Source organism: Orycteropus afer, unplaced genomic scaffold (assembly GCF_000298275.1).
Source record: "Orycteropus afer afer isolate SDZICR_OR568_19922 unplaced genomic scaffold, OryAfe1.0 scaffold00047, whole genome shotgun sequence".
NCBI lineage: Eukaryota > Metazoa > Chordata > Mammalia > Tubulidentata > Orycteropodidae > Orycteropus > Orycteropus afer.
Window position 1 is genome coordinate 7,397,868 of NW_006921634.1, and position 11,586 is coordinate 7,409,453.

The following is an 11,586-nucleotide window of genomic DNA, read 5'->3' on the forward strand; positions in this document are numbered from 1 at the left end:
TGAGGAACATCACAGAGTTGCAGGCTCAGCCATCATCAGTACCCAGGCAAGAGCTGCTCTCCAGAGTGGACTCCTTTTGTTGAATCAGCAAACCCAGGAAAGACTATCATCTCATTTGTTCAAAAGTTTGCTGGTGGTTCCTGCTGCCTCACAAATATACCAAGCTCCCTGCCCCCCTTTTTTAAAAAATAGCATTTTCCACTATCCTCAACTATCTAAAACATACTTTAAAACTTAGGAAGTGGCTGCTTATTAACTTGAAACTATGAAGTCTAAGGCCAACTGTGCTCAGAACCCAACTTGTAACATAATGATATTTCATCCAACCAAAGAAGAGTTTAATGATTTCGATAAATACATTGCTTACATGGAATCCCAAGGTGCACACCGAGCAGGCCTGGCTAAAATAATTCCACCCAAGGAATGGAAAGCCAGACAGACCTACGATGATATCAGTGACATCCTAATAGCCACTCCTCTGCAACAGGTGGTCTCTGGGAGAGCAGGTGTGTTTACGCAATACCATAAAAAGAAGAAAGCCATGACTGTGGGGGAGTATCGCCACTTGGCTAACAGTGACAAATACCGCACTCCACCACACCTGGATTTTCAAGATTTGGAGCGAAAGTATTGGAAACACCGCCTCTACGATTCCCCGATTTATGGGGCTGACGTCAGCGGTTCCTTATTTGATGAAAACACTGAACACTGGAACCTCGGCAACCTGGGGACAATTCAGGACCTACTGGAGCAGGAGTGTGGAGTGGTCATCGAAGGCGTCAACACACCCTACCTGTACTTCGGCATGTGGAAGACCACCTTCGCTTGGCACACGGAGGACATGGACCTCTACAGCATCAACTACCTGCACTTCGGGGAGCCCAAAACGTGGTACGCGGTGCCCCCGGAGCACGGCCAACGCCTGGAACGCCTGGCCAGAGAGCTTTTTCCTGGCAGTTCGCGGGGCTGTGAGGCCTTCCTGCGGCATAAGGTGGCTCTCATCTCACCCACTGTCCTCAGGGAGAATGGCATTCCTTTCCGTCGGATCACCCAGGAGGCTGGTGAGTTCATGGTGACATTCCCTTATGGCTACCACGCTGGCTTCAATCATGGCTTCAACTGTGCGGAAGCCATCAATTTCGCCACCCCGCGCTGGGTTGATTATGGCAAAGTGGCATCTCAGTGCAGCTGCGGGGAGTCCAGGGTCACGTTTTCCATGGACGCTTTTGTGCGCATTCTGCAACCTGAGCGTTATGAGCTGTGGAAACAGGGGCAGGACCGGGCAGTTGTGGACCACACAGAGGCCACAGCCCTGGCCAGCCAGGAGCTGACCGCCTGGAGGGAGGCCCGGGCACCTACGAGAGCCTCGCGAGGCCTGCGGAACCTCCCGCCCCGCCGGTCCCCACGCCCTACTCGCCCTCTGGCCTCTGGGGATGGTCCCCAGGTCTGCCCCTTTGTGCGCCCTGCCTGCAAGCGCCCCTCTAGGGCCTGCGGCGCTGCTGTGCACCCTGAGGTTGCAGCCTCTGTCATCGCCCGCAGTTCCTCAGATCCCAGCTTGACCCCGCTGCTGACTCCGGGTCCACCTGCCCCGCACATCCAGCCTTCACCTGGCAGAAGGGGTCGTGGTCGTCGTCCTCGGGAGCAGACAATCCAGGGCCCAGCCAAGAGGCGCTTCTCAGTGGGCGCAGCATGCACAGCTCCGGGGTCTGAGGCTCAACCCCTGTCTGGGGATGGACCTTTGATGGACAGTGCTGCACCTCTGAGTTCTGAACCCCAGCGACCTGCAAAAGCTTCTGGGTGCTGTTGTGCCCCACTCCACTAGCCACAGGGGCCACCACTGCTCTTCTGTGGGGAGGATTGCTGAGACATTTACATCTCGAAACTGTGGGACTCTGAGTTTGCAAGACACTGATTGTGCATGACAGAGCTCTTCCAGGGATGCCCCTGGATCCTGCCGAGCCCATAATATTTACCAAGTCCACCATACCATGTTCTGCCTCCTCTGGCCTTTGGACACTGCTTACTTATGTACCACTAGCTGAGGTTGCATCTACTGTGTCCCTGAGGACTGATTACCACTGAGGTTGCTGGAACCTGATCTTCTATACCATCTCTGGACCCTGCTGCACTTCTGAATCCTGGGCTTGGGATCCCCTTTACTCTCACTCTGTCTTCTCTTCCTCTTTCTCCTAGCATTTTCCTTGCTGAACCTGGGCCCCTTTGATCAATTTGGTCAATAGAGCCTCAGAAAAATTTTGACTTTCCTGAGTTACTGATGTGTTTAAAATGTGTCATCATCAGTGTTTCTTCACATATATATTAAAGGTAACTAAAATGATAAAATCTGACTTTATTTCTGAAATTATAGTTTCAAAGAACTAGGGAGAGTATTCTTTACTGCACTTTTCTTAATAATTATTTAAGGCAAAGACTTATTTTTTATAGGCTGGTTACATTATATGCTGGTTGTCAGTGAATTTGGGCCATGGTTGTGTTTTGGCTGACTGGGTGGGTGATTTGGTTTGCATCTGCACCTTGAGAATAACTAGGTGGAGTTGACCTGGTGCTAGGCTAGGAACCAGAATGGGTAAGTTGCTGAGAAGGATGAACAAGCATATGAAAAAAGTGCCGTTCTCGGACTATTCTCTCTCTAGGTCTCCACTCACTGCCATTTCAAAGCTATGTATTTCTCATCGTTAATTGATTGATTCAGCCCAATAAACAAGTCCACAAATAAAGGAACAAGATCATTTCAATTAGTAATATGCCTTGGGAACAAAGTAAAGTGGGATGACATAATAAAGCAGGATTGTCAGGGATGGGCCTAGAGAAGGTGGTCAGAGAAGACTCAGAGCAAGAGACTTTTGTAAGACCTGATAAGATAGGGAGTTCCAGAACATAGCCTTTCACTTGGAGGAAACTACAAATGCAGTTAACCTAATTCAGAAGTTGGTATTTTTGTTTTTCCAAGAAATAGAAAAGAAGCTCATTTGTATCTGGGCGTAGAGAAGGAGAGAGGCAGTCAAGAGCTAGGGCATGTATGGTGTCATAGGTCATGTCAAGAATTTTAATTTTACTTTTTTCAACTTGAAATGAGGAGGGATTTAGATTTTAAAAGAGCAGTGAACATGATGTCATTTATATATTTAAATAATCAGCCTAGTTGTTTGGTGAAAATTGTGTGCAGGTGGGGAAGCAGTTCAGGCATAAAAATAATACCAGTGAGAGTTGATGGTTAATTAGACTTAAGCATTATATTGAAAATGCACAAAAATGGCAGATTCGGAATATGTTTTGGAATTAGAAGCTGAAGTTTGGAGACAGAAGTGAAAACATCAGAGAAACATGCCATCCTTCCCCTATTTAAGATCTCAGAGATTCTGGAATTTGAAACACCCAATGAAAAATTAGTGCTTATTTGAAGTTCTGAATGAGGAACAGCAAAAACTCATGTCTTTGTCCCTACCCCATATAACTAATCAGCTTTGTCTTTCTTAATGTAACAGGAAACGGAAGCTTCTCTCCCTTCCTCTCTTTTTTTCTTTCTTGATTCTACTTTGTATTTATCTTTAGGGCATGTGTTAGCAGGCCATAAATACAGAGGCATTTGGAATGAACTTTCACTAAAAAGTCTGCCTAGAGAAACCAAAGGAGGGAGTACTAAAGAATGTGACTACTCTTGGAAAATATTTGATTAAGATTGCAATCATAATATTCCAGGAAGCTCATGACAAAACACCTATGTAAAATGATCTTGGAAAATTTCTTACATGTGATTTTCTGCAAGCTGGTTCTAAGATGTCTGAAGATTAACCACTTTGTCGAAAACAAGTTACATTGAATTGTTTTATGATTTTTCAACTGAAGCTTCTGAGGTCTCATAATAACCTTGTAACTAATCAGACAAAGCCATGTAAATGTCAACCAATCAGAAAATTGCCTGTTTGTTCCTGATATTTCTATATAAAAACATCCCCAAAAATCTAACTGATTGGCGCACATTGTAATTTCACTTTGTGCTACCTGGTTTGAACTGCTATTCCTCAATAAAACTCTCTGCTTTTTACTTCTAACAGAGTGCTGGATTTTCTTCTTTTACACATTTGGTGTCAGAGTGGGATTTCAAAAGTGCATTCCCTTCAACAACTCCCAAGGTATCGAGGATTTGGGCTCAGGTACCAGCCAAGCTGTTTAGGGTCTCCATCTCCACAGAACCTTGGGAGTCATCTTAAGGTAAATAACCTCTTGAACCCAAGTTCTGTTCCACTGTCTAGTAGCTCTTCAGGTTTTATTAAAATATTTGTTTTATTACTGCAAGTAAGTTTTACTATCTTTTTGAAATGAGGAATGCCAACTCTAAGAACAACTTGGAACCTCCCTCTGGGACTCCTGCCCACTACATGAACAAGCACCTTGGTCCTATAATCTGAACGTTTTTCTTTGGTTGGCATGCCTTTACTGAAGATAACCTTGGGAAATCAGTGGCCACTTAAGATTTAACTAAATTAGCTTTTCTGTAAAATAAATTAGAAAATACACAAAGGCTCCTGAATTAAATAATCCCAATGGGACACTTATTTTGACTGGTAACTAGAAGTTTCTAAGAATCATCAAGATAGCAAAATTGATTCCCTGCAGAGAAACTGTTTCTGAGTTAACAAAATAATGAATTGCAATGCCAGATTTCCATTCTAGCTGACTCTGTTGCTCTGGTGTCATCTGCTCCTTTTTTGGCTGTCTCTCCTTTATACCTTCTTTACCATCTTGCAAATACTCTGTCTTAATTTCCTTTCTTCCCTGAAAAGCCAAATGAAAATCTTTTATCTGAAGTAGCAAAACAAATCGAACATCCTGTCTGAAACTCCAGTTTCTAAACCCCTATATAATATGCCTTTGTGTGTGTGTGTGTGTGTGTGTGATTTGGATGAAAGTTTACAGAGTAAATTCATTTCCCATACAGCACTTCATACACATTTTGTGTCATAACATTGACTGCTATTCCCCACAATGTAACAGCTCTCTTCCCACTTCCTCCCTGTTGTTTGTTACCTCTTCCCTATGTCCTTCTTTCTTATTCATTCCTGCCCCGCAAGCTATCTCCCTGTGCCAACACTGCCTTTTTGTTCCCTCACAAATGATCATTTGTTATGAGATCCCTTTGAATATAAAGCCACTAGTGGGAGTTAATGAACCTTCACCGGTTACTTTCTCCCTTTGGTCTAAATTGGTACGTTGTGCAATCACAGAGGAATTTCTTAACCATCATGAAGATCCTCAGAAATTCAAAGAGCAATTTTAAATTCCAACAGAAACCTATAAGCCAGGATTTCCTGATTTACATTAATTAATACCTATGTTAGTTGGACCAGGAGAGGGTCAATTTTGGATGAAAGAGGCTCATTGGAAAGACCAGACAAATCTTTAGCTATAAAAGCAACCACATCTGGCTTTGAATGACTACATGAAACAAGAACCAAAGCTAAGCAACTTCTGGATGCTATGAAAATTCAAAGTTGTAAACAATAGAAAGATGAAAATATAATCATAGGGTACGTTTGACCAAAATCTTTGCAGTACCTTCCAGCTTGATGCTTACCAAAGGGGGAACCAAAATTGCCTTTAATTCAAAGTTGCAGGGTGCCAGCTCTAAGGGAAGGTCTGTGTTTCTTTTCAATATCTTTGGGCCTGGCATTTCTTGGAGATCTCTGTGTGTCTTGGCATCAATCTTTCTCTAGGTCTCAGAGGTTCCCAACACAGGGACCCTGGATCCAAAGGATATGCTCTGCTCCTGGCTCTTCTGTCTTGGTGGAAGCAAGTACCTCTGATCTCTCCTTTCTTGTTTAATCTCTTTTATATCTCAAAATAAATTTACTCAAGATACAGCCTAATCCTGTAGATTTCATCCTGCTTCATTAATATAAGTACCTCCAGTCCTGACTCATTACACCCTAGAGGTTAGGATTTACAATACTTAGGATAATTACATCAGATCATAACATGGAGGATAATTACATAATACTAAGAATCAGGCCTAGTTTTGGGGGACAAAATTCAATCTATAATAGGACTAAAGCAAAAGCCTGTCCTATGCAAACTGTCACATTTTTTTCTGTGACGTGGACCTTACATGAAGGATTCCACATAGGACAAGATAAAATAATGAAAATTTTAAAGAAATATTGGTGAGGACAATTTTTTGAAGCTGTCAACCATGTCACTTCCCATTGCTCCATTTGCTTTCACATTTTAAGATCCCACCTGGAAAACACCCTTTGCCTTCTGGGCGTATGCTGGAGTGACAACTGGATTTTATCCAGCTCCCACCTTCAAATGGCAGCAAATATGTATTAGTGACAATCTGTAAGTGTTCATAATGGGTAAAGGCTTTCCCTTGCCATCATGCAAGTGCAACCTTTATAGCCAAGAAACTTCCTGAAAATATCATTCTCATTTGGAGAGCACCAGAGAGCCTCGGTAGCTACAGAAGAACTCATTTCACTGGACAAATTATTCAAGAGATATGTCAAATTTTTCCTATTTTCAGAGGCTACATTGCCCTTATCATATCCAATCTTCTGGTGTTATAGAAAGAGGTAATTAATAAGAATTAAATTTGCCAAACTGTGAAACCCTGAATTTAGTGAATATTTTTCACAAATTAAAAAGGCCTTTGATCGGCCAAAAATTAGAATTTCAGAATCTGCCAAACACTGCCAAGGAGACTATGTACAAAAGTATACATTGCTTAATGTCCACAACACATTCTGTGAAATAGGATGCTATGTGATTTGGATGTTGTGTGAACACCGTATTAAAGTCTTGTGGAAGCCTGCTTCTGGTTGTCTTTGTCACTGCTGCTGCCAGTGCTGCTACTACTGCTTCTGCTGGAGCTGTTGGTAGAAGCTGGAGGGATGGGCAGGCAGTGGCTATGGTGCAGTCAATTACTTGGTGTGGCTTTTCTAGCCATAGTCCTTGTAACTCCCACTGGATTACTGGGTAGGACCATGAAATAAAGTGTGTAGAACTCTCATGTCAGGATTGGTTAGTTTTATCACTCTGCCAGGCTTAAAATAAGCCTTCCTAGAAGTAGAAAAAAGAGCTCTGGTGGTGTAGGGGATAAGACATTTGGCTGCTAACCAGAAGGTTGGTGGTTCAAACCCACCAGCTGCTCTGCGGAAGGAAGATGGGCCACTCTACTTCCATAAAGGTTTACCACCTCACAAATCCAAATGGGGTTGCTATGAGTTGGAATTGACTTGATGGCAGTGAGCTGGGTTTGGTTTGGTGAAGGGAGAACGGGGGATCTCACTACCATCAAAAGAGAAGAGCTGGAGGTGAAGTGGAGCATGTCCTTGGACCCGAGATCCCTGCTTTGGACCTCCTTGGCAGAGACGACCCAGCAGAGATGACCTGACAGAGACGAACTGGCAGAGACCTGGCTGAGAAACCAGGAGGCACAAGACAGAGTGGCAGGCTTTCCAGCCCACAGAGCAAGAAAGCTGACTGCCTTTAGGCAGGAGGCTTGCTGGCTGAGTGGGATGCACGTAGGTGTACCTATTAACAGAGCTAAAAGAGCTTTTCACCACTTGCCTGAGCTGGGCAGAGGCCAGGCTGAGAGGCCAAGGGCCAGAGAGGAGTACCTGAGGGCATAGCAGAGGGGAGACTGTCCTGATCAAAGAATTGTATCCAGAGCAGCTTCCTGAACCTGAATTGTAGCCTGTTACTTTCCTAATAAACCTCATAATAATGAGTATTGTCTGTGAGTTCTGTGTGACCATTACGATGAATTATTGAACCCAGCAGAGAAGTAGTGAGTAGTGCCCTGGGAGGAAAGGCTGGTGAAAGAATTAGTAAAAAGGTTGGACGGTGGAAGTATGTCTGGCCTTACAGGAATAAGCCTTGGGCTGCTGATGGTGATTCTGTCTCCCTTTTGTGAAGTTAGAAGAGGTCAGAAGATGCCACCTCCATGCCTTTTTGGCAGTGGCAGTGACTGAGAAGACAGTGACAGGAGCAGAGTGAGAGGAAGTGAGTGAGGAGAGAGCAGGGTGTACCCAGCCCCACACTGTTTTCCACCCATCTGAGCAGCAAGAGCAGCCAAGGCCCCACAGCCACTACCACCACCATCTGCCTGCTTGCCAGACAAGGCCCAAGACCCTACACCCATAGCCACATTCTCTGCCTCACCTGTCAGTATTCCACCCATGGTCCAGTGCTTCAAAAATCTGGTTTTCGGGTCTTTAAAGCCATCAGGAAGAAATAATAGAAGAAAAGCTGCTTTCCCTTTAAAAAGAAAAAAAAAACTTATGGGACCACAGATATATGTGCAGTTGGACATTGTCCACATGAACATTAAGTGACACATAGCAGTGTTGAAAAAGACATCAATTGAAAGATTCACTAGAATCTCATTGGAAAGGAATATAACTAGTTCTCCTTACTAACCCATGTGCTGCCAAATTGTCCTGGTGGAACAGTAGTTAAGTGTAATACTGCATATAGAATGGCAGCCTAACAAAAATAATCTCTAGAATCCTTTGCAAAGTATTATTAGACAATATAGTAGTTCTAGAATTCCTTTTAGTTCAACAACAAGAAGGAGTATGTGCTATTGGTAACATTTCTACTGCTCTTGGATAACCACCTCCAGGGAGGTAGAGCTAGATGTTACAAAAATCCATCAGAAGACTACTTGGTCACATTCTATGCCCCCATGACTATTTCTGGGAGCTGTGGTGGCACTGTGGTTAAAGCATTGGGCTGCTAATCAAAAGGTTGGCTGTTCGAAGCCACTGTGGCTTTAGAGGAGAAAGATGAGACAATCTGCTTCCGCAAAGATTTAAAGACTTGGAAGCCTTATGGGGGTCACTATTAGAATTGACTTCATGGCAGTCAGTTTGGTTTGGTTTGTGACTATTTCTGGTTACCAAATAGCATCAGTTTTTTTCCCCCCAATATTGCAAACAGGATTTATGTTCTTAATAATAATAAAGATTATTATAGGACTTATTCACTCTGAAATGCTTGTCTAGTGCTTTCACTAAAACTGCTCCACCTATGCACAGAATTATGTATTTTAAAGGTGCTGAATCTATAGAAAAGAGCTAAACCAATTTGAACAAAGCCCTTATTTACTTTCCTTGGGTACTCATAGATTGGCTCTTTTATTTGAGCTTGCTCTAAATTCGTTCCTCCAGTTTGATCTAGTCTGCTGCCATAATTCTCACAGCAATCTACTCACTTTGAAGGCAGGACCTATTAATTTGGCAGGGTGAAGGATTAACTTTCCTTTGACTAAAGTCACCACAACCCCTCAGAACAAAACCCTTGGACAGGACCAAAAAAAAAAACAAACCAAACTCACTGCTGTGGAGTCAGATCCGACTCACAGTGACCCTTTCTTGGGTTTCTGAGGCGGCGATATCACTGCGGAAGTAGATTGCCCAATCTTCCTTGCAGAGGAAGGAATACTGAATTATGCCCTCTAGAGGAAGGAACAAGGAGCTCGGGTAGCATAGTGCCTAAGGCATTTTCTTGACTGCTAACCAGAAAGCTGGTGGTTCAAAACCCCAACCACACCTGGAAGGAAGATTGGACAATCTACTTCCTAGTGATACTGCCTCAGAAACCCAAGAAGGGATCGTTATGAGTCTTGTCGACAGCACATAACAACAACCAAGGAAGGGATACCCAGTTGTGCCCTCTAGAGGAAGGTTGGGAGCTCTGGTGGCATAGTGCCTAAGGCATTTGACTATTAACCAGAAGGCTGGCGGTTCAAACCAATCAGATGGAAGGAAGGCCCTTCTCAAAAGGAAGCAGGCCCTAAATACAGGGGCATTTGGAATGGACTCTCACTAAAGAGTTAATTTGTGCTGCCCATGAGAAACCAACAGAGGGTGTACTCTTGGAAAATATTTGATTAAGGTTGCAATCAGAATGTTCCAGGAATCTCATGACAAAACACCTTCTATGTAAAATGGTCTTGTAAAACATCTTACATGTGATTGTGTGCAGGCTGGTTCTGAAATGTCTGAAGATTAACCATTTTGTGGAAAACAAGTTATTTTGAATTGTTTTATGATCTTTCAACTGAAACTTCTGGGTCTCATAATGATCTTGTGATTGATTAGACAAGGCCTTGTATGTGTCAAATAAATAAATAAAAAGCATCCTGAAAAATCTAACATATTGGAGCACAGTATAATTTCAGTTTTTGCTGCCCAGTTCAAACTGATGTTTTTCAATAAATCTCTCTGCTTCTCACTCCTAACAAAGTATTGGATTTTCTTCTTGGGGAAGCATGTCTGCAAATGACCATGAAAGGTCTTGAGCATTGATTTTAGGGTTATAAATTTTGGCAAGTAGGTGAATTTACAAATGTGGAATCCTTAAATAATAAGAATTGATTGTTATTGTCTTATTTGCATGAGGGTGTCCGAAGGACACTGGAGATTCTAGGGTCTCTGGTACAGTACTTTTAAAAGGCCTTTATTTTCAGTGAGAGATGTAATCTGCTTCTATAAAGATTTACAACCTTGGATATCCTATGAGGCAGTTCACCTCTGTCCTATAGGGTCACATAAGTCAGAATCTTCTGCAATAAGTTTTGGTTTTAGGTTTATTTTCAGCTCCACCCTCACCTGTAGAGATGCTTGATGTTCAAATTCAAGAATTATGGTAGCATTCTATCTGTGCGTTAAATGAGTGGTTAGCTCTCATTGGAATTTCCCTCTGAGACCACCAGTGTTTTACCCGTCTCTGACACTTGACTGCTAACCAGAAGGCTGGCAGTTCAAACCCACCAGCCACTCTTCAGAAGGAAAGAAGGTTGATAACACCTCAGAAACCCAAGGAGGGGTCACTATGAGTAAGGTCTCAGTGGCACATAATAACAACACCTCTGCAAACTCAGTTGCTGCTCTTTCATACACTTTTGGTTTCAATATATTCTGGTTCAGGATTATAGACATCAGGCCAGAGTACAGAAGAGTGACGAAAATAAAAAAAATACAAGGAAACAATTAGTACAAAGGACTAATGGACCACACGAACCATAGCCTCCATGACACTGAGACCAGAAGAACTAGATGGTGCCCTGCTACCACTGCTAACCACTCTCAAAGGGGTCACAATAGATGCCGAAGATAGAGTGGGAAAAAAATGTAGAACAAAACTCAAAATCATTAAAAAAAAAAAAAAACGACCAGCTTGCTGGTGTGATAGAGACTGGTAGAACCCCTCAGACTATGACCCTTAGACACCCTTCAAGCCTGGAACTGAACTCTCCTCTCTGGCTGAACTTTCAGCCAAATGATAGGCCTGTAAGGTAATAATATGAAGAAGGTATGCACTCATTAGAACAATCAACTATACAAGATCAAAAGGGCAACACTTTCCAAGGGATAAAACTAAGAAGGCAGGAAGGGATAGGAAACAAGGACAAAGGGAAATGGTAATCATAGGGAGGAAGCAGAAGAGTGCTGTTACATTGTGGGGATTGTAATGAATGTCACAAAACAAAATGTGTATGGGTGGTTGAATGGAAAACCAATTTGCTCTGTCAACTTTCACACAAATCACAATTATTAA

The 11,586-nt window shown here is 42.9% G+C and overlaps 1 protein-coding gene across 1 annotated transcript; it reads left to right on the forward strand.

The window, feature by feature from the left end:
* The first annotated feature begins 262 nt into the window (after window positions 1-262).
* On the forward strand, window positions 263-1,822 carry KDM4D (lysine demethylase 4D). The gene has a single exon (XM_007938102.2). The coding sequence runs from the start codon at window positions 266-268 to the stop codon at window positions 1,820-1,822; it is 1,557 nt and encodes a 518-aa protein (XP_007936293.1). The 5' UTR covers window positions 263-265.
* Window positions 1,823-11,586: the final 9,764 nt, after the last annotated feature.